We start from the raw sequence: 22,988 nt of genomic DNA, 5'->3' as shown, positions 1-22,988 counted from the left end.
CACAGGGCTGAACGATCGTATGGAATTTCTATGTCACCTATAATCAGCTGGATCATGTTATTTCATCCTATTACCTATTACCATGTTGAACGTTTACACATCGTCGTTTCTTGAATGCGATCCTTTTTTATTTATGCGCTTTTAGATTAAGGTACCACTATTAGGTTCTTCATATGTTTATGCAATTATCTTTGTGTTACTTGAACACCAGCCTGATTATTGTTTACTTCGAATATTTACATCATGGCACCCGTTTGTTTCCACTCACACACTGCTCCAAAATGGCCCCCATACTGCGGATCAGTAAATGGTCCGTCATTGATGTTTATACACGAATGCACCTCCGTGCTTTTTTAACCACATGAGCACAAACTTTCAGCGTGGAAGGAGAACCGCGACTTATAGTGTCCCGGTAAAACGTTTTCTGTGAGTACTTCTAGTCATGTAGATTATGTATGTTGCACATAGTATGGGATATGAATGTGGTGGTTTCGGATATTTTTTCATAAGGCACACGCGAGCTTAAGCGCACCTGAACTGAGATATTTGTTTACCTTGAACTGCACCCTAATGGATTCCTTACACGATGTTAACAATAGTGGTTTGGTGGCGGCTTTTCAGATGCTGTTGCACTTTTTTGAGCACATGATTGACAACGAGAACATTGAGGTTAACATGGTAACGCATGAACATGTATTGGTATTACCTACAGTCGTTTTTTTACTGTTTACAATGTGCAAGTATATATAGCAGATATCATCACTGATATCAGTCCATTTTGATTTTTCCTCATAGATTAATGCCCTGATGAAGGGCTGGACAAGCCCGAAATGCATAGGGATATGGAACCAATGAAATCTGGATATATAATTTGAACAATGAAGAGAATTGCATTGATGAAAAGCAAATATTTGTAATGAAGAAATGATTTTATATAATTACAAATTGATTTGGAATCAACTTGTTTTTTGTCCTTTGAACTTTATCATACCTTTGGTATCTACAATGCGGTGCACTGGGGGACAGCTCCCATTGGGAGACTGCGAAATTATTCTGACTTTAACGCTGATTTGTACAGACAGCGAAGCCCTGGTTTGCACGTGACAACTTTTCAGTAATTCAACATGTGGTGTACTCCACGGTGCGTGTCTAACTCTACGAAGTGAATACTGACTTGTCCAAGAACTCGTGGAGTTTTCAAAGAGCTGAGGCCCTTTGTTGAAGTTATTATGTCCACCTTTACGTCAAATTCGGTACCTTCAAGTTAAAAAATATGCCCACCCTTGCCCAAGCAAACACATGATGGTTTGAAGCAGTTCGACTATCTACTTGCCTGAGAAACTAAATCCCTTCTTGTGAACTCGAGAATGTTTCTAGTGACATCTGAGCTAGCTGGCACTCACAATTAAGTCTAATATATTTCGATAGAGACCTATTCAACATAAATCCTACGTCACATCTATAGGATATATAATTCCAATGCACAGAGCCTATTGGGAATATAGGAACTACACTACAGGAGCCTGTTACCTTCTTGTAAAACAGCTACCAGGGGTTTAATGGAGATGCTCTTAGAACATTGTTTTATATAACCAAAGTGTATGTTTTAGTTGGTGTGAGCACCCACTCCCAATTAGTAACTCAATTTTTTAAAGAAATATTCACAATGTGGCGATTTCCTACACTGGAACATTGAACAGATTTTGAGTGAATCTGATGGGACCCATATGGCTATACTTTAGGTTTTTGTTATTTTTGTGATACTAATTTTTTTCATAGTACAATAAAAAAGACTACAAACAAAAAAGCCCAAAACAAACTTAACACACAAAATGATGGACAGAATGCTGCACAGTGGCAAAACATTCACCCCAGTCACAGATCTGGGTTTAATCCATTGTTATTTTGCTCACCTCGCCACTCCAGATCAGACATGGCCATATGCAAATCAGTCTTGACCCTGTGCCTCATGGGAACAGTCCGGACCGAACTGCCAAGCCATGTCTTCCCTAGACTGGAATCAAGCATCCTAGGACCGGTTTCTGGCTATCAGCTGTCTTCAGCCAGGATAGCTTGACTCCAGTGGGGTAGTGAGCACGGGACCCATGTCTGGGCATACCCTTCTCGCATAGGGCGAACAGCAAAACACACAAGATGATGGACGGAATGTTGTACATTGGCAAAACATTCACCCCAGTCAGAGATCTGGGTTTAATCTGATTTGCATATGGCCATGTATGAACTGGGGTGGCGTGGTGAGCAAAAAAGGATGGATTAAACCCGGATTTGTGACTGGGGGTGAATATGTTGCCAATGTGCAACATTCCGTCCATCATCTTGTGTGTTTTGCAAAACCAAGCTTGTTCAAAGACTGAATAGCAAGTGCATATTTTGAAGGATTAATTTTAGTCGCAGAATAGCATTGTTGTGTCTGTGTCAATTAAGGTGATGAGACATGTGGCACCATTCACAACATTATGCTTTGCAAACAGTATGCTAAATATTTCTAAGCTTCACTCAGCTGACATCAAAGAAGAATAGAATTTAGATGAGGTTTAGAGCACACACAAATAAAACTGTCATTTGTTTATCAATCATTTGTAATTTAGATGGTTTACTATAAGAATAGGTGCACGCACAGAAGAAGTAGAGTTGGAAACTTTGAATAATTGAAAATGTCTTCATATTTTGATCTGAAAGAGCTCCATGAACAATACTTGAAGCCAGATATGGCGGTGGGAACATACACTTCAAAGGATTCTGCCTTCCTTGATGATTCAGTTATTAAGATATTACCTCTTTTGAACAAAATATTCAGCTCAGGTATGTTTCCTATAACTCATGTTATCCAAGCTGAAAAAGTCGAGAAATATTACTGTTGTACAAATATATGATCTATGTTTATGAATTGAATTCTAAAAAAATGTATAAGAGCTTCTTTGCTTTCTGTGCATTAATTGTTTCGTCGGTTCTGGTTATTTAAAGACAAGAATGAATAATAAATGTATTTCAAATTTTTGATATTAGTGAAATCAAAAGCAGGAATAGACAGTTGACAGAATGACCAAATTTAATAACGGCAAAAGCACATTGATGATGAATAGGACATTGTAAAGTATATTAATATTTACAATCTAACCATGTGCAATGGAAGTAAACAAAGGATCTACAAAATCTGTGGAGGAGAAGATAAACATGAGACATTCTTCCTACAGACTCGAAACTTTTTTGCACATTTGTGTACTGGCCAACCACGAGAAACCATCACACCTCCTAGTGTTCACTTTATTGTTGCGATCGTTCAGGTAAGCACCCTCGTGCTATTGTGTATAATTGGCTTTAGTTCTTGACATGGTACAGTGTCTCATGTTCGTCTACTCCCCCCCAGGTTTTGTTGATCCTTTGCTTATTCGGTTTGGTAGATCATGTTCTCCTCACCCTCATATTTTTTTTTTATCCATTTCTGTTCTTGCCTTGATATCCAAAGGTTTTAGTTGTACCACGCCTGGGATACTTTCTTAGCCATGACTTTTTGTTTGACCAATGCTTTAATGTCTATAGCAGAGTTTAGCCAGCGTGACAACTTTGTGACGCTATGTTCCAGATTATCAGCAAGTTGACAGGGTGAGGCGGTAAGGGAGTCTCTCAGTTTGATCAGCTGTATCTTGTGCCAGGCTCTGCTAGGGGTTAGTTGAATTGTGTCTCGGTGCCTGGTAGTTTCCTCAAACTTTAGCTGCCAGTTGACTGACAAAAGGTCAAACCAGATGAGAGGAAAAGAGGGTAGTATGTTCATATCTGGGTAGTTGGGGAAGATCACATCAAGCATTTGTCCAGCCTTGTGGGTCGGGTCTCTGGAGATTAAATATAATCCAAGTACGTTCATTGCATCAATCAGTTTTAGGGAGTCTGGATCAGCTTAATTTTCCAGATGGAATTTAAAATCACCTAATACTGAGAAGTTCTCATTAAGAATAGATGATTCAAGGACCATGTTAAGCTCATAATCAAAACCACTTCTGGGTCCTGGTGGATGGTAGATTAGCATTCCATTAAAATGCTGTGAGTCCGGAAGCTACATTGAGAAGTTTAGAGCCTCAAAGCCAGGGATGGTTGCTGGCTCAAAAGTTATTTTGAAAAAGTCACGAAAAAAGACAGCCAGCCCTCTGCACTTTTTTCGTTGCCTGTCTCACCAACGGATACCATATCCAGGATGGGGGTAGCTGCAAGAAATTCTGTGCCAGAGCCACAGTCTGCCCACATTTCAGCTACAAAGGCGACATCGATGTGCTACACTTGGATTAGGACGGAGATGCTTCACTCAGGACCTGGTGTTTAGTAGCATACATGAAATGGACCACAACTTTTCCTATATTGCAGGTCAAATACCACCATATAGACTGAGTTGATTGCAGAGTTGGGTCTAGGGCACCTGGTATGGTTAGGGCGAGAGAAATGTGAAGGAATATCAGGGCAGAGGTCAGGGGGGCCTTTACCATAGGATCTCAGTGCCTCCTGAGTGTACCTGAGGATCCCTATACAACTATTTTGCAACAAATCTGTTGCCACCCAACAAGAGTACTGCAAGAGCAGCTTGCATGCTTCTGGTAGTGAGGCTTGCTGCTTGGGGCTCTTGAATTCTGCGAGACACTTGCAAGACGTGCATGGAAAATTACTGGGCCTGCCACAAGGATTTTTACAATCCCACAAGAGTCTCTCAAATTTGAATGGAGAGAAGCAAAAAAAAGATACAAACTCAACCAATAGTTACCATTCTTATAACATGGCTCAATGATGCTGTGATGTGATTGGGTGAAGAACCAGCAATAGCTCAATTTGTTCTTGATACTTTGGAGAAGAAGGAAGTCTGTTTGAGTTGTGCTCAGTAGAAGTGAATGTATTTGGAGTTGAAAGAGAGTGGTGTCTTCAGCTGCATTAAAGAAAGAACTCCAAGTACAGGTATACATTTTGTTGTGAAGTGGCAGTAAGTGTGCTAATGTTAGTAACCATATTGTACAGCATGTATACCGAGTAAAAAACTGCTTGGGGAGTTGTACCTTTTGCAAGGTAGACATTGGGATGTAGAAATATCAGCACATGTAGCAGATTGTGTTGAAAAATGAAAGTGTTTCAACTGTATGTACTTGTAAGTAAAGGAGGCAGTGTTTCTCAATATTAAAGCTAAGAATGTGGAATGTGTCAATACATTCTTTAGTTTTGTGTATGAACCTCATTCTTCATACACTTTACGCCTATGAGATATATGTATTTCTAGAGTGAAACATCCTGGCAGATGTGTCTCTAAGAGTAATGTGTTACTTTATAAACTTGTATGAAATGTAGTGACCGTCCTGACTCGTGCAGATCCGGTTGCTCCCCTCTGTCCTCCTGGGTATCGTAGCGCTATCCCTACGCTGCTTTGCTCTGTGCTCTGTGCCTGCTTTCATCCTAAACTTTATCACTGCGCCGCATTGGGATTTAATTGTGCTCTGACCTTAGCGCTGCTTTGTAATTGATTTGCACTGTACTAAAATCGTAGCGCCGCTTTCTACCCTTCACGTGCTCTGCTCATAGCGCTGATTTGTGCTGCCCATCATAGCGTCCTCCACTCAGCATTATTATTTTTTAATTCCATTTCGCAGTAATAGCGCTCCACTGCTCGCCCCAACCTCCCCCTGCTTAAAGTTGTTATTGTTGCAGCCATTTGCTTAGTGTGACGTCCAAGCCCGTCCCTCCAATCACGCTCCCGCCTCCCAGCTGAGCCTGCCTCCCACTGATAGAACAGGTCGACCCCACCCCCCCTGAGAGCTGTGACCGTCCTGACTCGTGCAGATCCGGTTGCTCCCCTCTGTCCTCCTGGGTATCGTAGCGCTATCCCTACGCTGCTTTGCTCTGTGCTCTGTGCCTGCTTTCATCCTAAACTTTATCACTGCGCCGCATTGGGATTTAATTGTGCTCTGACCTTAGCGCTGCTTTGTAATTGATTTGCACTGTACTAAAATCGTAGCGCCGCTTTCTACCCTTCACGTGCTCTGCTCATAGCGCTGATTTGTGCTGCCCATCATAGCGTCCTCCACTCAGCATTATTATTTTTTAATTCCATTTTGCAGTAATAGCGCTCCACTGCTCGCCCCAACCTCCCCCTGCTTAAAGTTGTTATTGTTGCAGCCATTTGCTTAGTGTGACGTCCAAGCCCGTCCCTCCAATCACGCTCCCGCCTCCCAGCTGAGCCTGCCTCGCCCCTCCCCCTCCACTATCCATTTATGACAGTTGCTCCCGCGCGCAGCGTTCACGCGCAGCGACCGCGCCCAATCCGCGCCGAAGGTGCGCCAAAGGTAAGCCCGTCTACGCCCGTCTGCGCCTGGACCGCGCCCAGCGCCAGACCCCTTGCCCCTCGCGCTGCCCAGCCCACCCGCGTTACCTACGATGCCGCCACCCTCCTAGCCCTTAACCCCGGTCGCGCCCCCAACTGCGTCCAAGCCGCTCCTGGACGCACCCATGGACCGTTCTCCTGCTTCTCCTGCAAATTTAGCGGCACCGACAACATCTCCGCTACGACCACCTAGAATGCATCCTTCTCAACACCCGCTCGGTCCACAGGCACGCCATTGACCTTTGGAACCTACTAGACACCATCTCTCCTGACGTCGCCTTCCTAACGGAAACATGGATGAACGCTTCCTCCGCCCCTGACATCGCCATCGCTATCCCTGATGATTATAAGATCACACGCAAAGACCGCACCGACCATACAGGAGGTGGAATCGCTATCGTCCATAAGAAAACAATCCGCATCTCAACCAGCTCTGATGCCAACCTCGCCAACTCCGAACACCTTCACTTCCAGATCCACATCGACCCCAAGACCACACTCAGAGGCACCCTCCTCTACAGACCACCAGGACCACGCGCAAAATTCAGTGAAGACATCACGGACTTCATCACCCCACACGCGCTCCCCTCCAAAGACTACATCCTTCTGGGAGACCTCAACTTCCACCTTGAAAAGATCAACGACCGCAACACCGCCACCCTCTTAGACAACCTCGCCAACCTCGGACTTAAACAACTGGTCACTTCCCCCACCCACATCGCAGGTCACACTCTCGACCCCATCTTCACCTCCAGCAACCATGTCTCCTTCAGCCACACTACAGATCTCCTCTGGACTGACTACAGCTGCGTTCACTTCACCTACAACAAGCCGAAACCCATCATCCACCTCCAACCAACTCTACAAAGAAACTGGAACAGAATCACCACAGAGCAGATCTCCACATCACTCCTTCAAACCTCCCCAGCCCTCTCTTCTAACGCCAACGAAGCCGCCTCCAACTTCACCCTCTGGTTATCCAACACCGCCGACACCTTAGCACCACTGAAAAAACATCAACACAAACTTGGCATCAAGAAGGCCTCATGGTTCAACGACGACCTCAAGAAATCCAAGAAACTGTGCCGCTCCCTTGAAAAGGCCTGGAAAAAAGACCCATCCACCAGCAACAAGGACGCCTTCAAAAGCGCCATCCGCACTCACCACCAACTGATCTGAAAAGCCAAGAAAACAGCATTCAAAGATCGACTTGACAACAACGCCCACAACAGCAAGGAACTTTTCAACATCGTCAAGGAATTTTCCAACCCCTCGGCCAACTCCAACGACATCACCCCCTCTCAAACCCTCTGCGATTCCCTAGCCTCTTTTTTCCACAACAAGATTGCTGACATCCACAACAGCTTTGACAACCAACCCGGAAACCTACCCAGCCTACCATCAACTGACCATCTTCCCCCCGTTAACACCCTTAACGCCTGGAACCCAATCTCCACTGAGGACACCATCCGCCTGATGAATTCCATCCACTCTGGATCCCCCACAGACCCATGCCCCCACCACATCTTCAACAAAGCAGACTACGTCATAGCTCCGCACCTCTGAGACGTCATCAACTGCTCCTTCAACTCCGCTACCTTCCCAGAAGATTGGAAACACGCTGAACTCACCGCCCTTCTGAAAAAACCAACAGCAGACCCCACCGAACTCAAAAACTACCGCCCCATCTCGCTTCTTCCATTCCCGGCCAAAGTCATCGAGAAAGCTGTCAACAACCAGCTCGCCGCCTTCCTCGAAGCCAACAAATCACTCGACCCCTCACAATCTGGCTTCCGAGCCAAACACAGCACTGAGACCGCCCTCATCGCAGCAACAGACGACATTCGAACTCTACTGGACAATGGAGACACAGTCGCCCTCATCCTCCTCGACCTCTCTGCAGCCTTCGACACAGTCTGCCACAGCACCCTTTTACAACGCCTCAGAAACATCGGAATCCAAGGAAAGGCACTGGAGTGGATCACCTCGTTCCTCACCGGAAGAACCCAGAGAGTCCGCCTACCACCATTCAAGTCCGAGGCCTCTGAAATCATCTGCGGCGTACCACAAGGATCCTCACTCAGTCCCACCCTCTTCAACGTATACATGAGCCCCCTCGCGGCCATCGCCCGCCAACACAACCTCAACATCAACTCTTACGCGGATGACACTCAACTGATCCTATCTCTCACCAAGGACCCCAGCACCGCTAAAACTAACCTACACGAAGGAATGAAAGAAGTCGCCGAATGGATGAAACAAAGCCGTCTGAAACTGAACTCAGACAAAACAGAAGTCCTCATCTTAGGTAAATCCCCCTCTGCATGGGACGACTCCTGGTGGCCGGAAGCCCTCGGAAATGCACCCATCCCGACTGACCACGCACGGAACCTTGGCGTCATCCTGGATTCTTCACTCTCAATGAACAGACAAGTCAGCGCCGTATCCTCTTCCTGCTTTAACATTCTTCGCATGCTCAGAAAAACATTTCGCTGGATCCCCTCCGAAACAAGGAAAACAGTCACCCACGCTCTAGTCACGAGCCGACTGGACTACGGAAACACCCTCTACGCAGGTACCACCGCTAAACTCCAGAAGAAACTACAACGAATCCAAAACGCCTCAGCCAGGCTCATATTAGACATCCCACGCAACGAACACATCTCTGGTCACCTCAAAGACCTCCACTGGCTACCCGTCAATAAGAGGATCACTTTCCGACTGCTTACCCACGCACACAAATCACTCTACGACATCGGACCAGATTGCCTCAACTCCCGACTGTCCTTCTACACCCCCTCCCGCCAACTTCGCTCTTCCAGCCAAGCCTTCGCCACTGTACCTCGCATCAACAAGACCACCATGGGAGGCAGATCCTTCTCATACCTGGCTGCCAAAACATGGAACTCTCTCCCCGCTTACCTTCGCCTCACCCAGAATCACCTAGCGTTCAGAAAGCAGCTTAAAACGTGGATATTTGACAAATAATCCACCTCCCCTTCCTAAGCGCCTTGAAACCCTCTGGGTATGTAGTGCGCTATATAAATATTTTGACTTGACTTGACTTGACTAGTTTGATAGCTGGCTATAATTTGTTTGTGACAAAATGTACTGGGTGAGAGTGTGGAATTTTTCTGATGAAAGATACTGGGGAACAGAAGTTGTCAACAAGAAAACTACCTTGTAAGAAAATACATGGAGGACAAAAAGAGGTCTTGCTCAGTTTTGATAAATACGGGAAATAATGACTGTGAAAAGTCAGAAAAAAGTATTAGCTAGAGAGGTGATAATGTTTGTATGGGAAACTATGCTGAGTCCTTTTTGCTAGCTGGCATCAAATCAAAACACTGCCAAAGACTTTTTACGAGGGTGAGGTGGTGCAGCTACACCAGGCTGATCATCCTAATGGAATGAAGACATTATGAATTAGTAAAATTGGTTGTTTTGTTTATTTTATAACTGCTATTTGGCAGGCTAAGGTGGCGTAAAGCAGCAGAAAAAGAAGTTCCACGCACATCTTATCCAGTAGGCAAATAAAGAAAAAGGGTGGAAGCATTATTACCTGCTGATGAACATCAGAACGTATTTTTAAGTATTAGTAAAGTGCATTGTTTTGTTTGTTTTATAAGTTTTGATATAGTTAGTTAATATAGCTGTTGCAGTTTTGTAATGTTAATAAATTGTTGTTTATTTTTTACTACTGATCTGTTTCCTAAAAATGTGTTATAGATTGGAATATATGTTCAGTACTGTACTGTTCCATCTTCAGGGGGTGCAGAAGTACTCCTGCATGTATATATATCTAAACAGTACTATGCACATATTTTATGCTAGAGAGAATTGTTAATGGAGAAGTCAATAATATGGACACTCAGCTATGGTGACTTCTCATGTAACATTGAGGTCTCACTAGAGAGATCAGTTGTTGTGTTCACTGTAGCATACAGACCTCTGATTTCAGCACAGAGGCCAGTGTATCATCATATTCTTCAACGCACAGCTATCAGCTGGTGGAGATGTGATATCAGAGAGAGCTGTTCTTTTTCATGTTACTATACTTTGGACCCCGGAGAGTATTTTCAGTGGAGGAGTCTGTCCCAGTGCACACCCCAGTATGCTTCATTGTCCCATGTGAAAAGGACTGAGGGAGAGGTGTGTGTCCCCATATTCAACAATCCAAACCAATCAACCAAGACACAGTTCTCAGCAGAGATTTCTATACCCTACTACTCACAGCCTAAATGGCACATATATTACTCAGGGGAGATGTCTCAGCTGACATAGTAGTATGTTTACACATAATAGTTGTTATGTAAGACAGACGTCTCAGCATGGAGGTAATTTCATCCCCACACCTTAATTGTATATTTGCTATGCTGGCCAGAGAGGTACACTTATTTTCACAGACTAATTTATACACCCATCACCTAAGACACAGGTCACAGGAGAGGGGCCAATCTCTCTCCCCACTGTGCTATAAAGACTTATCATGCAAGAGAGATATGTCAGCAAGCAGGGCACTTCCTCCCTACAGTCTGCTAAGCATACCTGTCTGCATGGGAAGAGGTATGAGCAGAGAAATACATTGATTGGCACTGTGTTTCTTAAGTCTAGGTCAGGGGTCTTCAAACTGGGGTCAGCATTAAAAGGTTTGAGGACCATTGTTCTAGACTTCTCAAGCCACACAGGGCCATGCAAGGGGGCCTTACAGGGCTTCAAAAGTCTAACTTAGGAGCAGCATTGCTCTTGCGTCCCATTGCATGGTGCAAGGGTGGGAAAATCATTGATAAATATGGCCCATCATTTCTCTACCTTTACACAGCCTACACATATCAACAATGAATCTCTGAACTCCCACTAGCCAGGTGAAAGTCTGCCACTGCCAGTAGAACTTTGAAATGAAACATATCTAACATTATAAGGATATGTTTTCCTCTCTACCATTCACACATTGCAGCCGATCACCCTGAGTATTATGGCTGCAATGTGTCTGCATAGTATGAGAATGTGTCCGTTGTCAGAGTAAGCTCATACACATGTAAACATCATGTTGAGCGGCTACATAACATCATTGCTTTCAATAAACATGTTGCCTTTTCATCTAATTATATGGTTAATGTGTAGGTTGCAACATTAACAAATCAAGCACTCAAAGGTGTCAAACTTATTATAGGATCACAGCAAATTACTAAACTCCTGACTACAACTATCTAAACCATATGTCTGTATGTTAATACTTTTATCTTCACTGGAACGTAAACTACTTCTATCTATATATAAACAACATATATTTAACATAAATCCCCAATCCCCTTAACCCCTTCGATGCTTGTGACGGAACCGTTCCGTCATCAGTCACGGCTGAGCTGTGCTGATGACGGAACGGTTCCGTCACGACCGCACCCTGTTCTGGAATGTCCAGCACAGGGGCGGAATCGGCGCCGCACGGAAGCGGTTAACATGTATGAACAAATTCAACACATAAACATACAGGTTGTTAAATATCAACTGATTTAAACACATTCATACACAAATAATCTACAATCCTAACATTGTCTTCCCTTCAAATAACTAAGTTATCTTACTAAATATAAGACTAACTCTACCTTACCCTACATGTAAGCTATATCTAAAAACAAAATAAAATCTATCTACCTAACAAAGGGGCATATTTACAAGGACTTAACACCGCTACAGTATTACTTTTTTGATGCTGCAGCATTTTTTTTTAGCACATATTTAAAAAGTGGCGACAGAGCCCTGTAGCATTCGCCTTTCCACTGCTAGTGCCTATTTTTGCAACACCAGTCCTGCTAGCGGCATTTCCCCAAAATTATATGCAAGGTAGGTGTTTCCTCGCAAAACTGATGCTGCCATATGTACGAGGATTTTTGGCGACGCTTTTATTTTTCAAAAACTGCCGCTAGGTCCCATTATTGCCAGATTTTAACCTCTAGGGAAACGCTGATCTTAAAAATGACACTAGCACACTGGTACAAAAGCAGAACAGACCCAATGCCATTTGGCAAGTTCAACTATGCCTCAGATCAACTGCTTTTGATGCTAGGAGTAACATGGAGAACACCAGCACTGCCACAGAGGAAACACAGGAGAAGGGAGCGGAGATACTGCCAGATGATAACCCTCATTGACCTCATGAAGGAAAAGGTCATTATGCATTACAGGCTCAGGAGGGAGTCCGTTGTCCACCTGCCACACCAGATTGTGCCACGGGCTACCTTGGGATAGTTAGGGGTCGGGTTGATGTGTTTTATATGCATAAAAAACTAAAAAAATGTAAAAACATTACAAATACTGTATGATTGTTTAGGCTTCTGTGTGTAGGTAGTTGATGTTTAGGTGCTGTTTTTGTTGTCCTGTGTGTAAATGGAACTTAAGAGGGGATGGGAGGTTGATGTTTGTCATGTTGTGCTAATTGTATAGAGTAAACTGAGTTAAGTTAAGGTCGGTGTAAACAGTAGATAGGCTAAGTTAGTGTAGGATAGATAGTAGTTACTATTCAACCTTTTATATTTACATTAAATCTAAGAGTTTGCTACATACAGGTATACATCGTGATTTCCTGTGTGGGAGTGAGCATCTGTGCTCAGGTGAAGTTTTCTACTTGCAGTGTCTGGCAATATTTGTGAGTAGGTTTCTCTTGTACGGAGAGGGATCTGTCAGGCTGCCCATGAGTTTACATGATCTTACGATCAGACATTATTGAGCAGTAGTCCTGGCGTTCACGGATGATTAATGACACAGAGCTCATCTTCTGTTCACATACAAGATCAATGTGTGTGCTGCTAATGCAACATACATTGGAGGTATGTTGTGCTCAATGAGTTTTGCACATATAGTAGGCATTTGCACTCACACACTGGTAGGTATCCCATAACCTCTCACACTTACAGTGTTTAATTGTCAGCCCAATGTTGTATGTAAATGTAAAATGTAAATTTAATTCATTTATATAGCGCTGTATCACCTACCGGTTTCTAAGCGCTTGCTTAGGGAACCCGTCCTGGTATTCCCCTGTGTGATAACCCCTTTACTGGGCATCCCCAAGGTGAAAGCCAGGCATCCCGCTGCGAGGGGCCGTCGTGGAGATTAAGCAAGCTATTGCCCAGAGTTGCAGAGTGTGACTCCATGATTGGAATAGGCACCGAGGCGAGAATTGTCAGGTCCAGGGAAATTTGAGCCCAAGACCCGACGAGGCGGGGAATTGAACCCTGGTCCGGGCCAGACCTCTGCATCAGGGTCTGCCGCTCCAACCACTTTAGCCACACTTCTCCACTGTATGCTTGCTGTTAACAATGGATGGACCCAACACATGTGGGGAGACTGAATTCACCATTCACAATGACTGCTTGACACGAGTTGAACTTAATACATGAAACCACATAGATAGAGATTGCAATCTATGTTACACTCTCACTGCCTAGCATTGTCCCACACCCCAAAAAAGGTCCCTTTGGCTAGTAGTGGGTGTAGTGGCCTCCCAGAATGTCCAATTGTGACCCTTGTCCTGACTCATAGAGACACACAACATACAGGTAGCAGTTATTGGTGCCTTTAGTTACAAGTGCTAATGTTTGTAGGAGATCACAGCAAAAGTTGATTGGAAAACTACTCAAAAGGATGTTTAGCACCAGTGGATGTCCAGACAGAGTCCATGTGGGGAACATGTAATAGGACATATTGAGGTGAGGGGTGCTTCACTCAGGAGGCTGGCCGCAGTATCATTAGGGAGGAGAGGCCATATTGTCAGTCAACTGATGGTCAAGGTAGACAGGGCGAAGTCTTTGAGATCACAGGGACAATAGAGGTGCCCTGGCATGTCATTCATCACAGGGCAACAGAGAAACTAGGAATATGGCACAGATAAATTCTAACGGACAGTTCTTCACGTGAAGAAATCTTCCTCCTCTGATGTGTGTGGTGTCTCCTGTGAAGGTGGTGTTGTAGATAAGACAGCTGAGGGAGGCACAGACACATTAGGGGCTGAAGATGCAGAGCCTGTGCCTGCAGCAGCATACATCTATGTCAGAACATGAGGCAGCACGGCGGCGAGGAGGATCTGCTGGTTTTCCAAAACAACTGCAACAGCACAGTGAAAGGCAGCCATTGCAGCTATATGTCAGTCCTGCTTCCGCTCCATGAACTCCAAGATGGTTCTAATAGCACCCAGCTTTTTTGCCACATCACTAGAGTCACTTAGGCATGGCAGTTGTTGATGCCTCTGCCTCATGATACCAGTGATATCAATCAGAGACTGATGCAACCCACAGAGCCGAGAGTAGGTATCTCTGATGGTGGCAGTGTTGTCCCTATTGGGACTGAGTCACCCAAAGACTCCCTCTAGAGGGGCTGCCACAGTCTCCATCCTCAACCGCACCTGATCTGCCAACTTCCACTGGACTCCTTGGAAGGTATTGGTGGGGTCCTGGTAGTCTAGGGGTGGCAGGTAGTACCTGTTTGTTGTTAGGTGGGGTATGTGGAGATGCCACAATGCTGCGGACCCTCACTGAGTACAGAGATGGTAACCTTACAGAGTCCAGGAGCTCTCAGATGATGCCATGGTCCATGGTTGGTAGGTTGTCACCATTGTCATCATCACTGATGTCCGGGACAAGGTGCAGGCCAGGAGGTAAGAATTCATCCTCTGCAATTAGATGGGGAATGGCTATTGGTGATGTCGTCTACATAGTGACAGGGCTTAAAGCAGTTGACAAACAAAGTGCATGTCATGACACTTTCAGCTTCTCATTGATGCGTGGGACAGCTGCTACCCAAGGGTGTGGATGTCAGATATCACTGTCTTTTGATTTCAGTTGACAGGACCTCAGCATTGTCATAAGTACCACTGGGTGCCAACTCTGATAAAAACCTTACTAGAAACGGTGCCGCATGGAGGTACATAAGGGAGACTAGCCCTGATCTCCTTCTCAGGAGCCACAAACACGAAAGAGGTACAGGGCATGCTTCATTATTAGCCCCTTAGCTTGTATGAAGGTAAATTTTTGCCAGCTACTGCCATTGCTTCTACTCATGTCCAGAAGGTGCAGAACATCACAGGCCCTCACTATGTTGTCCAGATCCGGCCTTTCACAGCATTACATACATGTTAACATTCACTGTTGTTCCTGCTGCATAATTCATCCTTTGATCCGGTCATACAGGGGGTTTTCGGTCACTCCATCACGTTAGCTGAAATAATATTGATGCTAACGCACCGCTAACGCGCTGATCCCATGCAGTCACATGAATGCCTATTGCGTGTTTGCAGGAGTTATTGCTTCCTTTCCCGGACACCATTGCATCTTACCGATGTGTTCATAATACATCGATAAGAATGAGAAAAGTGTCCAGGAAAAGAGGCACTAAAAAATGCTGATACCTTGCCCTGGCGATCATTATCGCCTTTTGTAGATATTATATGCTGCCAGGTGTGGTATCTTTTTGTGTGGTGTTTTCACTGTTAGAAGTGTTGCAATAATACTTTTCGCATTGCCTCTTAAGTGAAGCCTGGCTGCTCTGTGGCAAACTACCATGGGGTGACCAGAGGTTAATTAAATGTAATTACATTTAATTTAATTACTTCAAAATATGTAATCATTAATCCATTTTTCTTCCCAGGTGGTGTGAAAGGGGAGCTGCTGATCAATCTTTCTTGTGGTCCTTTCTTCCAATGGGTTATTCCAGCCTGTGACAATTTTTCAGACATCGTTCTTGGCGCCTCCACTGATCAGGTTATTGCACTGATTGAGAAGTGGCGGAACAATGAACCTGGAGCTCTGGACTGGAGTCATGTAGCAAAGGTGGTTTGTGAGCTTCAGGGCAACAGGTATGTATTCTACACCTGATGATGTATTGCAAAGGCCTACCTTTGTTTACCTTGCCAGCATGTGTTGTGCCGAGAGCAGCAGGTTTCCTAGCATGAAATCAATCAATCAATCAGAGTACTTGTAAAGCACCCTACTTACCAGAGCGGGGCCCAAGGCGCGGAGGGGGGGGGGGGGGCTGCTTCTGCTCGAAGAGCCAGGTCTTGAGGAGTCTTCTGAAGGCAATGTCAAATTTTTCAGATGTGAGCAGCAGCTTCATGCCATTTTTTTTGTTGTTGATACTAGAGATGTGTGGGGTGTTCATCAAACTTTTTTCCATCTTTGAACCTGTATGTGAGCAAACATGAAAACACTGCCTCTCACCATTTCTTGAAATGCCTCACATCAAATGATGCACAAAATAATTCTCTTGTCATAAAACTGGTGGATTGCCATGTACTAAACACATTTTGTGATTTGGTAAAGACTTTTTGTATAGCACAAAGGGTTACTAACTCATTCTGATTCACAAATAGAAGCCATGAAGGGTGCATTGCCTCTTTTTTTACAATTAGCGTTGAGCTTTGTCACTGGTTTGTGACTGCAATTGTGGTAATCACATTTTTAAAAGTTACTCAATCCTCAAAGGAGGTGATAGATAACACATTGAGAAGAGGTATGCTGTTCCATTGGACAGTTTCCCTTTTAGGAATTGTGTTGGGGTGTCTGTCCCTGTACATGATTTTCTCAAATGGGATTTTGTTTGTTGCAATGACACATATTCCTGTAAGAAACATGGACTGCTTTGAAAAAAAATCAATTTTGGAATTCAGATACATGGACTGTGGTATGCCGTTCCCTATAAACCTTTATCCTCATGTTTAGAGCCAGTAACTGGGAGTCACACAAACTGCACTACCTATTTAATATACATTAGGCCCTGTTTTTTGACACCCAATGTAACTTCACATTTTGTAATGCAGCTCTATAATACATATGGTGTATTGCAGATAGTTTAAAAGAACTTGGCGCACAACACCCAACCACTATTTGTGACCTATCTGTTTGTATACCATGCCCCTAGCTTATTAGGACATATACATTTTAGCATTCAAAATAGTAAGAGGACATTAAAAAATGGAACAACTAAGGACATGTTTCGCCTATTGTATCATTGTACAATAGCAGCCCTATCAAATTAACCCCTTCCATGCTGATGACGGCCCCCGTCCGTCATGCATCACGGTGGGCGTGTGCTGATGATGGCTGGGGGCCGTCATGAACCCTCCCACTCATTAAAACGGCGCAGAATGGCGGCCGCGCCCAAGGGGTTAATGGTGGATCTATGATATACCAAATCCATGTAAAAAAATCAGGGGCATATTCACAAAATGCTTCTGTAGTATCTTTGTTTCTGGAGAGATCTCCCCCCTGCTATGGAGTTTCCACACACATAAGTGTACATTTGAGTGACGAAGAGGAGTTGCCAGAAATGGGGAATGCTAGCTGCTAAAGGGAAGGGAAACGTGAGGTGTATGGAAGAGTTAAAGGAGGGTTAGATAGGGGTTTATAGAGGAATGTTCACCCATCTACAAAAGAGTATCACCATTACTTTTCACAAACCGCACTTCTAAAGTTACTGTAACCAAAACAATACGTACTCCACAGCAGAGGTGGTGTAAGCCCAGCACCACACATGGCTAACCACTGATAATGTAACACCATCCCACAGAAAATAATAGAGATAGTGACTTCAAATAAAACCCCATAGAAAATAACATTAAATAAAATTCAATAAATAGTTGTAAAGAAAGGGCTGTCAGGCTTGTGTATGGGATATATACTCGGCTCTTGTGAACAGTTTTATGACTTAGGGCCTGATTTAGACATTGGTGGATGGATATTATTTCACAAGTATGACAGAGTATCCCGTTCGCCATATCACGAGTGCAGTATATCCTGTGTCACATGTAATATGGCAGGCAGAGTATTCAATCCAACAAACTCTAAATCAGGCCCTTAGTGTCCAATGACAAACTATATAATGTCTTATTAAACACGGTAAATGCTAGAAGAGAGAGACAGTCAAGACTAGAATACCAGACATATGGATTTACAATAAGCATTTGCAATGCAATAGGTATCACATTTACAACATTTTAAGCTATTGGCATTGTAAATGATAATGCCTTTTATTTAAGTTTTCAAAAGGAAAAAAAACGTTGTTGTTTACAATGCCAATAGATCAAACATGAGTAATTGCAAGACTTACATTGCAAGTGTTTGTCTTAATTGTATTCACCCTGTGCAATTAGTTCACTCAAAACTACAGCTGAGCATGCTAAAATCTTAGTGTGAAGTTTTGTGTCAATGTTTTTAGTGCTGAATCAATTTGCCTCTACTGGTTGTATTGTTTTGTTTTTAAATCTTGAAGGATGAAATGTGTTTTTAAATTTGTAATTATGTAATTGAAATGAATTCTGTTTTAAAAAACTAATTTTAACAATTTTGTATGTTTTTACTATACTGTTATGATCTACGAACCCAAATAAAGAGAATGAAGTAAAATGAAAAATACATAGATATAGAGAGAGAGAGAGGGTGTGGAGAGAGAGAGATTTTGAGAATGAGATGCAGGGAAAGATGTCAGAGATGGGAAAAGAGAGGGAGAAAGAGGTACATAGAGAAAAAGAAAGGGAGAGATGGAGGGAAAAAGAAAGGGAGAGAGTGTGGAAATAACAGCTTAGAAAACATGCAGCCGCCAGTGTCCAGGCTCAAAGAAGAAAAAGTTCACGTACTGAGTAACAAGCAAGTAAAGAGGACAGTAGCCCTGGGAGGATATAGATGATGACATTGCCGCAATAAGGAGGGACTAACAACGTTATAAATGAATCTGAATGCAGCATTTACGAAGGACAAAGACACAAGCCAATGAAAATATGTGTGCGGGAGTAGGCGGGGCTTGGGTTTGATATTGCGTTAATATATCATATAATATATCATGTGACATAGTATCAAGTTAGTTTTTTTTTAGATTATACTACCATATTGAAAAAGATGAGAACGATACATAACAAGTCAGTGGTAGATATAGAAGAATTACTAATTACAAAGGCAAGGGTCTGATTTATATCTTGGTGACAGAGTTCCCCCCTCATCAACATACTGATCCACCCACCTGAATTAAATGCGAACAGACATTATGTTTTGCCACAGCCGTGAGTACATCATCATCACCATGAACAAACTTCTCCAATGGCCCAAAGGCACACGTGCTGGTGGAAAAATGGTTATATGTCTATCTACCCAATTAGGATGGGTGGACACATAGCTGTTTCATACTATCAGTCACCTCCAGGCACACTGTGGTGGTAAGGGACAGTAAAAAATAAATAATGATCCCTTCCACATGGGAAATTACTCATGTGGCAAGGTAGGGCATTACCTTTTTTTTCTTTAACTCACACAGTTGGATTTGTTTATTAAATGAAGAAGAAAACTCTTTGGTGCCAGAGCCCTGGACCAAACATCAAAATACATTGACAGAAACTGCTGTGACTTTGGTTCCTGCCAACACTTTATAAATGAGCACCTGCTTGGTGGGCATTTATGAATCTGGAGGGCGGTATCTCCACCAGGGCGAAGGAGTAGCTTACTCCGTCACCCTGGCAGGAAAATGGACTATCCATTGGAATCTAAATCAGGGCAAAGTTGTAATTGCTTCCCTAAAGATGGGTAAGTGAGGTTCTGCACTGAGGGTCAATAGGAGAGAATTCCACATTTTTCTGCAGAAATAGAAAAAGATCCGTCTCATTAAGTATCTGTTTTATGCTCAAGGCGAGTAAGCAAAATCTGGTTGGCTGAGTACAAGTACCTATTCGGAGAATAGGGTCCACATGTGGATGTCAGGAACTGCATTGATGTGAAATGTGGCAGACGCATGTACGGACTTTAAACTCTGATGCAGACAGGCATCCAATGAAAAAATCTTATTGATGATAAAAAATATATTGTTTATTAAAATGCCTGATAATAATTGATACCATAGATTAGCCAGGTAAACTTCACTTGAAAAATTCAGCCTAAACTGAAATAAAAGATTTACAAAGGGTATATGCCAGCTTCTATCAATGTAGGGAAGAGGTTACCTAAGGTCCTGAGTTGAATAAAATATAATTGATGCCCCTGTGCTTCATGTAAGTTGTTGAGAGATTTGCATAAAGGTACATGCCTAGGTTTTGTGTAAACCTTACATGAGAGGACATGGGGTATACAGATTCAGCCCAGCAATAAGGAGTGAGTAAATCAGCCCTCATGAGAAAATTAGTGGGTTTCCACCAGGGATGGAGAGCAAGACAGAGTGCCAATGTTTTTGCTTCCTTCTCTACGTAGACACAACCTTTAGGTCTATATAGGAGGAATATGAATGTGGGGCCACATTTTAATTTTTTTCACATAGCACAATCCATTTAACCACCTTGCTGCTCTGCATCAAAGGGCAGGAATTTACTAAATGTAATATTATATGGGACAGTCCTGTACTGTCTTGCACTGGCACACTTTTGGCTGCCTACTGCCAATGTAGGCACTCTTCCATCAAGATGCACGAGTGCCTGCGTTGTAGGTAGGATTGTTTTTGTGCCAGAAGTGATACCTTCAGAGGATCTCTGATGAAGATTGTAGCGATATTTCATCATGAAGACTGCCAGCGAGGGGGCTGTAAGCAGCTGGCGGGGAAGATGGTTCCAAGTCTTCGCAGCGATATAGGAGAGAAAGCGGCAACTGCTCTGGCTGGGATGGATGTGGGAGGTACGTGAGTGCGAGTGAAGTGGAGAGCAGGTGTCTAGTGGGTTGGTGGAAGTGCAGTCGGTAGTTGAGGTAGGCAGGTCCTAGGTTGTGGAAGGCTTTGTAGGCACGCATGAAGAACTTGAACTGGCATCTTTTCTAGATGGGGAGCAAGTGGAGGTTTCTCAGGTGGGGAGTAATGTGGGTTCTTTTGGGGATGTCCAGGATGATTCTTCTGAGGAGCTGGTTGGAGATGCCGGTGTAGAGGGTGTTGCCATAGTCGAGGTGGCTGGTGACGAGGGCCTGAGTGACAGTCTTTCTGGTGTTGGTTGGAATCCATCTTAAGATTCTGTGGTGCATGCAGAGTCTGTGGAAGCAGGAGGTGGTGATTACATTCACTTGTCATTTCATGGTCAGATGGCTACCAGGCTGATGCTGAGGTTGTGTGCGTGGTTGGTCCTTCTTGTTGTGGCTCCGAGTGCTGCAGGCCATCAGCTCTGGTCCCAGGTGGAATCTCTTATGCTCCATCCATCATCTCCTTGTGTGAACACTGTTTATAAGCAGGTATATAAATAAGGCAGTAATCTAGCATACTCCTTCTATATGAACCCTACTCTAAGTGTACTGAGAGTGTGTGTAGATATAGTACCTAAAATCCCCCCATGGGATGATCTAACCCCATTACCTGAATGAAGGTAACAACCTGGATACTCCTCATGAGATCTTAGACTGGGCCTGGTGATTCCTCAGCATGCAAGGAACCCTCAAGGTCAATGGAAGAACCTCCTCTACTAATCTATCAGGATGCTAATTTTTATAATACAAAGCAGCCTTGCATTTTATGCATAGATTAGTGATGTTATGGATAGACAGTTAGCTCAGTCAGCCTGTGGAAGAAGATAGTGATGTCATGTGTACGTAGTGTGAAACGAGACCTTGTACATGACGTTCAGGGCATTGTGATAATGTTGTGCAAATCTAGATGTAAAAAAGAAAGTTTTGTTTCAGAGAAACTAATCCAACATTGTTGCGCATGTAAATGTGTGCCAAAGGTCACAGCTTGAAATGTTGTATGTGAGGACAATGTATGAAATGAGCTGCTTCGCTACATGGGCCTAACTCGGGAATATAACACCCACTCCTCATACTAAGGTTCAATATCCTAAAAGCTATCTATAAAGCAGGCAGACAATTTTAAACACATACGCAAAACTACTCTTTAAAAGCATCTAAAAGCTGGCTTCCTAATAAAATATGTATGAAAAGGTTTTAATTGTCATTATATTATTCAAGCTCCCAAGCACTCAGAAACCCATCATGCCTAGAAAAAGAAAAAGGTGTTTTGGTAAATTTTGTTTAAAAAGAGACCACATTGTTCTCACATGAAAAGGGCCAATTGTTTATGTGTTCCGAGTGGTAGACGCATCGTTGCTGTTGCCCACTTTTGCAGACATTCCCAGAGGCACACCTCATAGCATGTTTATGGAGCAAAGGTGATTCTATCCAGTTTCCACAGCAGCCGCTGAGGCAGGTGTTGTGTCCCACAGGTTGTCTGCAGAGCCGGTATTCACATCACTAGGAGCTGAAGCATCCCAGGGCGGCTCTAAGAATGCATTCATCATCAGTGGAATACGCTGGGGACAGCAATACGCATGGGTCTTTAAGCGGTCCATCAGTACTTTAATGTCTGGTGGTGCATCCAATTCTCATCTCAGATATATATCCAGGATGCATTTATGGCTGCAAAGCAGGCAGCAGAAGACAGGCTATATGACTATGCAGTCAAGTCCGACCGGCCTCTATGACAAGAACCAGTGCTCATTTAGTTCCTGAAGCTGAGGTGTGCTGAAGCAGTGTATCATGCGTTCACAGCAACGCAGCACTTGCAGTGCTGTCTCCTTCCACATTTGAACTGGGACGTCCATTACGGAGCAGATAGAATAAAATCAGTATTACCACCAAAAGTAGCAGGACAAGTCCTCCAAAAATGCTTCCCAACACTGAGCGTA

The 22,988-nt window shown here is 43.7% G+C and overlaps 1 protein-coding gene across 1 annotated transcript in view; it reads left to right on the top strand.

Annotated features, from left to right (window-relative positions):
- The first annotated feature begins 2,638 nt into the window (after positions 1–2,638).
- Positions 2,639–22,988, top strand: part of LOC144752251 (nicotinamide N-methyltransferase-like) — a 41,723-nt gene continuing 21,373 nt past the window's right edge. Inside the window, exons 1-2 of the mRNA XM_078640257.1 lie at positions 2,639–2,823; positions 16,010–16,217. Coding sequence (XP_078496383.1) covers positions 2,676–2,823; positions 16,010–16,217 — 356 coding nt within the window. The 5' untranslated portion in view covers positions 2,639–2,675. The remainder of the gene's footprint in view (positions 2,824–16,009; positions 16,218–22,988) is intronic.

The sequence above is a fragment of the Lissotriton helveticus genome, chromosome 4_2 (genome assembly GCF_964261635.1).
Source record: "Lissotriton helveticus chromosome 4_2, aLisHel1.1, whole genome shotgun sequence".
Classification (NCBI taxonomy): domain Eukaryota; kingdom Metazoa; phylum Chordata; class Amphibia; order Caudata; family Salamandridae; genus Lissotriton; species Lissotriton helveticus.
This window is presented reverse-complemented; position numbering and strand designations above follow the sequence as displayed.